Here is a 5,539-nt window from a genome sequence, read left to right on the forward strand (position 1 = left end):
TTTAACATTGTTGCTGCAATATAGTACTGATTGTTGGTTAATTAGCCCTCTGATTTGAGAAAGTAAGGGAAAGAAGCTCAGGGTGTTAACTGTTAAGTTGAGTTCAGTTGTATTTCAAATCAATCTACATTAGGGTGTATATTACATTAGTACATATGACATGATATAACACAGTATATCTATGCATGTGAGAAACATGGCTGGTATATATATCGTAGAGTAGGACCGTTCAATTATGCATGATATTGTCAATAGTCTAATTATGGCACTTTTTAAGTGGGTTTGACGAGCACTTTGAGCTAGGCAAACTGACTGCTTGATTAATTAGAGAGAATGGGTGGTCGTCCTCTGCTCTTCTTCATCTTGATCTTGATCTGCCTCATACTCACTGCTCTTGTTGGCTCATCAGCAAGCAATGAGGCGGCTGCTGCTGCTGCTCCTCGTCATTATTCGATTCCATTCAATAGAAGTAGCTTCCCAGTTAGTTTCATCTTTGGAGCTGGTTCTGCTGCTTATCAGGTGTCTCATTTACAGACTTCAACTCATATACTGAGAATTCCTTTTCAATATCATATATGTTGAAACATGACATGTTTATGCGGCCATGACGTACTTTAATTTCTAGACTGAAGGAGCAGCACATATCCATGGAAAGGGACCAAGCATATGGGACACTTTCACTACAAAACATCGAGGTTCAATTCCTCTCCATCATATACGCCATCCAGCAATCTTTCATTTCCAAATGCAGTCTTCACTTTGCTTTTGATTGATTATGAAATTACATGAATCTACCAACAGACTTATGACTGCCCATAGTGTCACTTTTCTTTCATATTCTGGCAGGCATATGGTCCAGTAGTCTATGATTAACTGAATCAAATAGATTATAATCATTAAAATTGTTGTAAATATGCTGCCTTTTCATTCTTTGAGAAAATTGTCATCGCAGAAAAAATAACTGATGGTAGCAACGGGGATGTAGCAGATGACTTTTACCATCGTTATGAGGTAGGATCTATATCCCTGATAATAGTCATCATACATATATAATATCAACTAGTTCAAATCAATTAAATTTAAAAATATTGTTGGTGCATAATGGAATGTTTTTTTTCACAGGAAGATGTGAAATTGATGAAAAAAGTCGGTTTAGACTCCTTCAGATTTTCAATCTCATGGTCAAGATTACTACCTAGTAAGATCACATTACATGAATTATTTATTGATTTTGTGGTGAATCATCATATATTAAAACCTATGAAAACATATATGGTGCTCTGCGAAGTTACTTATAGAACTTGACAAATGTTGATCCTCTGAAAATGGAGAATGTCGCTTTATTCAACCATTTTAAAACATTGTGGTTCTTATACTTACTCATATAGAAGTGCGGATTCACCTCAAACGAGTGATGTTGAATCTACCTTATATACTTCTATCAATACTATTACAGTCATTTAAATTTTGGGACAGAAAAGTTCATGGAATTACTTTGGACTGCATAGAATTACTACTCATTTCAAGTGATGCCGGTGATGAAGATGTTGAAATTTTGCCTTGCAGAGGGAAAAGTCAAAGGTGGAGTGAACCAAGAAGGCGTAAAATTCTACAACAATCTGATAAATGAGCTCTTGTCGAATGGTGAAATATTTTTCTTCAACTTGAGTTCTGGCATTCTTTAGTTCTTCTACATAAATCTGGCCCTTAAATTCTCTGATGTTATTCTACTCCATGTCTCCAGGAATAATACCTTTTGTGACGCTTTTCCACTGGGATCTACCACAGGCTCTTGAAGATGAGTATGGTGGATTTTTAAATCATAAGATTGTGTAAGTGAATCTGAGATTGATCACATAACGATAATTATTATTCAATTGTCATATATAGTAATAAAGTACTCAATCTGCTTTTCAGTGGTGATTTTCAAGATTATGCCGATTTTTGTTTCAAAACATTTGGTGACCGAGTTAAGCATTGGATCACTCTGAACGAGCCAGTTACATTCTGTGTCAACGGGTACAATGGTGGAACCAATGCACCTGGTCGATGCTCTAACTATGTCGGAAATTGCACCGCCGGTAACTCTGCCACAGAGCCTTACATTGTAGGCCATCATCTGCTGCTTGCTCACGCGCACTCTGCAAATTTATACAAGAAGAAGTATCAGGTCTGTATAACATGTATCAAGTAACTGTATATCACAATATCATTTCTCTTTTAATAATATTATTATTATTATTATTTCATAATTGTTGTTGTTGTTGTTGTTATTATTATTATTATTATTATTATTCATAATTGTTATAAGATATTTGTATTGAATAATAATGCAGGCTTCTCAAAAAGGGCAAATCGGGATTTCGGTTGTGACATACTGGTATTTAGCAAAATCGGAAACTGCTGCAAGCAAGAGGGCAGCTTCTAGGTCTCTTGATTTTGTTTTTGGATGGTGAGCGATTAAACAATTTGGTTAAATTAATCAGCAATCTCATGGACATGCATATATTAATTAATAAGAAAGCTAGCATGTACATTGTTTGAATTTGAATCTTTAAATTTATATGTATGTAGGTTTGCTCATCCCGTTACATTCGGTGACTATCCTCAAACCATGAGAGCTTCTGTGGGTGATCGGTTGCCTAAATTCAGTAAAGAAGAAACTAAGCTCCTAAAAGGGTCTCTAGATTTCCTTGGTGTCAATTACTACACAAGTAGTTATGCAGATGTTTCCTCACTCTCCACTAGTAATGTCAACCAAAGTTTCTTCGGAGACATGCATACTTCTCTCTCTAGTAAATGCTCGATCCCTACCTATCAGTTTAACCTCATTTTCTTGACTAGTTTGGAGATTTTAAATCATGTATATATCCTCCTGTGATGAAAGCGATCATTTACTCAATCTTATATATATCTCTGCATGTCACAGCTGAGAAAAATGGGGTTCCTTTGGGTTCAGCGGTACTCTTTCATTCCCTCCCTTTTACATTTGCGTATTTTGGCTTCTCTTGCTCAAAATATGTAGCATGTTATAGACATGTTTGTCAGATTATCAGTTAGAAACCGCACATTCTGACATATGACAACATAATATATATATATATATATATATATATATATATATATATATATCAGGCGGGTTTCAAAGAGGACGTCCGCACTTTCACTAAAGTGCGGACGGCGCTGCTGCAGCAGCTTTCAGGCGGTGACGGGGCGGCGGGGCTTGCCGGACTGACGCCGGAAGCATCCCAGACAGCTTCTGGGCAGCCATCGAGGTCGGAGGAGGTCGTTGCTGCAGGTTTCTGGGCAGCCCTGCAACCACGTCGCCGGCGACTCCACTGGCCACAGACCGGTCCGTCTGACCCCTGGCCTCCGTCCGGCAAGCCCCGCCGCTCCGTCGCGCCTCTAGCCGAGCTGCAGCAGCGCCGTCCGCACTTTAACGAAAGTGCGGATGTCCTATTTGGAACGCCCTCCGTATATATATATATATATATATATATCAGATTGTAGCTAGATAACTGAAACTAGTCCAGAGAGCAGATGCATTTTTGGCCATTTCACAACTGACAGCAGCTAGATCGGTTTTGCAGACTGCTTTGAGCTGGCTTTACATCTATCCAAAGGGAATTCGAGAGCTTATGCTATACATAAAAGAAAAGTACAATGATCCCGAGATTTACATTACTGAAAATGGTAATCCTCGATCCCCTCTTGTTGATCAAAGTTGAATACGTATTGCAAAGAATGAATTAAATAAACTTGATTGTTGTTGTGATCACATATATGATCAATGTTGCTATTGCAGGTGTTGGTGAGGCAAATAATAGCTCCCAGCCCCTCAACGATGCCCTCAAGGATAGTACAAGGATAAGATACCATTCTCTCCATCTTTCATATCTTTTGAAGTCCATCAAGTGAGTAGTACAATTGAGGATTTATATATTGCATGTAGTCCATCTTTCATATCTTTAATACACAGATGTATATGAGATTAATTTTAAAACCGTATGTGCATGCATATATGCAGGGAGGGGGTGAAGGTGAGGGGATACTTCGCATGGTCATTTCTTGATGTTTATGAATGGGATTCAGGCTACACAGTTCGATTTGGACTCACCTACGTCGATTACAAGAATAACTTGAAGAGGTATCTCAAGTACTCTGCATACTGGTTCAAGATGTTCCTCCTCAAATGATCCATCCATATATACCATTTGTTCCATTACTCCATTAGCAACTTGATAGATCATTTTCGATCCATCTATTTCATATTGTATTAACTAATTGACAGTACTGTTCGAGAATGATGGGGGTATTGAATAAAGATTATCCTTGTGTTAATTCATCTGTAATCTTGCCCCGACTTTTTGTTCATATTAATAATTGGCTGCCAACGATTGGAACCATGATATAGGCATCCATATTAAAAACACGGATGCGTGATTCCTTAGCCCGCGAGTACGGGATTCAAAACGAGCCGGGTTGTACTATATACAAAACATGCACAAAATAGGCCCATATGGAGAAGCCCAAGTCTTAAACTTTAAACTTTTTATCTTAAAATGATAAGAGCCTTCTCCATCAATAGAGCTGTTATTCGACTCCTTTTAGTTCTTTTGAGCTTTGGCTCGTAGATGAAAAAACTCAAAAAGTCAAGCTTGAACTCTATTGCTATTTGTCTATAAGACCTCTTAATTAATCACGAGACAGCTTGAACTAAGTCGACGTACTTGTTAAAGTTTGGCTCGTCTGGTCAAGCTAATTTAACTGTCTTTAACGTCAATACTTATATATTTTTTTCAATATTAAGTCAAACCACGCTTTTAATTGTCCTTCAAGAAACAAAACAAGCCAAAACCAAGTTCAAGCCTTAAAATATGCTTGCAAGTCAAGCTTAAATTTAACTAATTAAACTCAATAATAAATAAATAAATAAATAACAAAAAACAAAACTTACCACACCACACTGCTTAACGGCTAGCTTAAACAGTATAGATCGAGCAAAAATCTACTAGATCACAACTTTAAACAGAAACCTTATCATAATTGATAATTCAAATCCACTGAAATTTCTCTTTTAGATTGATGGGTGTGTGTGTGTGTGTGAGTTGAGATCTTGCATATATATATATATATATATATATATATATATATATATATATATATATATAATGAAACATATATATCTAATGAAACCAGTTCTAGAGATGACCTCCTTACAGTAAGAATTTGAGAATTTTTGCTATTTTACACTAGTATATGACATAATTCAATGATTTCAACCGTTGATCTTTTAAATTCTTATGCAAAAATTGTGTCGATAAAAAATCAACCAAATCCATAATCATTTTTTGGTCATTCAAAGTTACGTAAACAAATATAGTCTATTAGATAAAATTAAAACAAACATTGTGCTAATCAAATGGTTAAACATTTTTCAATTTGACTAATATTTTGTAGGATTCATATGTGTGCATGTAACTAGAGAATGAATGGTTTAGATTATTAAACTACATGCTAAAAATAAAATCATCATCAC

General features: G+C 36.2%; 1 protein-coding gene across 1 annotated transcript; it reads left to right on the forward strand.

Annotated features, from left to right (window-relative positions):
* The first annotated feature begins 238 nt into the window (after positions 1-238).
* On the forward strand, positions 239-4,345 carry LOC133715629 (vicianin hydrolase-like). The gene is made up of 13 exons (XM_062142186.1): positions 239-519; positions 626-695; positions 953-1,011; positions 1,123-1,198; positions 1,567-1,644; positions 1,745-1,832; positions 1,918-2,170; positions 2,337-2,452; positions 2,575-2,795; positions 2,930-2,961; positions 3,591-3,693; positions 3,806-3,914; positions 4,028-4,345. The coding sequence occupies exons 1-13, from the start codon at positions 334-336 to the stop codon at positions 4,194-4,196; spliced, it is 1,560 nt and encodes a 519-aa protein (XP_061998170.1). The 5' UTR covers positions 239-333; the 3' UTR covers positions 4,197-4,345.
* The last annotated feature ends 1,194 nt before the right edge of the window (positions 4,346-5,539 follow it).

Source organism: Rosa rugosa, chromosome 6 (assembly GCF_958449725.1).
Source record: "Rosa rugosa chromosome 6, drRosRugo1.1, whole genome shotgun sequence".
Classification (NCBI taxonomy): domain Eukaryota; kingdom Viridiplantae; phylum Streptophyta; class Magnoliopsida; order Rosales; family Rosaceae; genus Rosa; species Rosa rugosa.

Coding starts and splice junctions, on each gene's coding strand:
- LOC133715629 (XM_062142186.1), top strand. CDS start 334: ATGGGTGGTCGTCCTCTGCTCTTCTTCATCTTGATCTTGATCTGCCTC. Junction 1,012..1,122: donor ACTTTTACCATCGTTATGAG/GTAGGATCTATA, acceptor TTTTTTTCACAG/GAAGATGTGAAATTGATGAA. Junction 2,453..2,574: donor CTTGATTTTGTTTTTGGATG/GTGAGCGATTAA, acceptor ATATGTATGTAG/GTTTGCTCATCCCGTTACAT.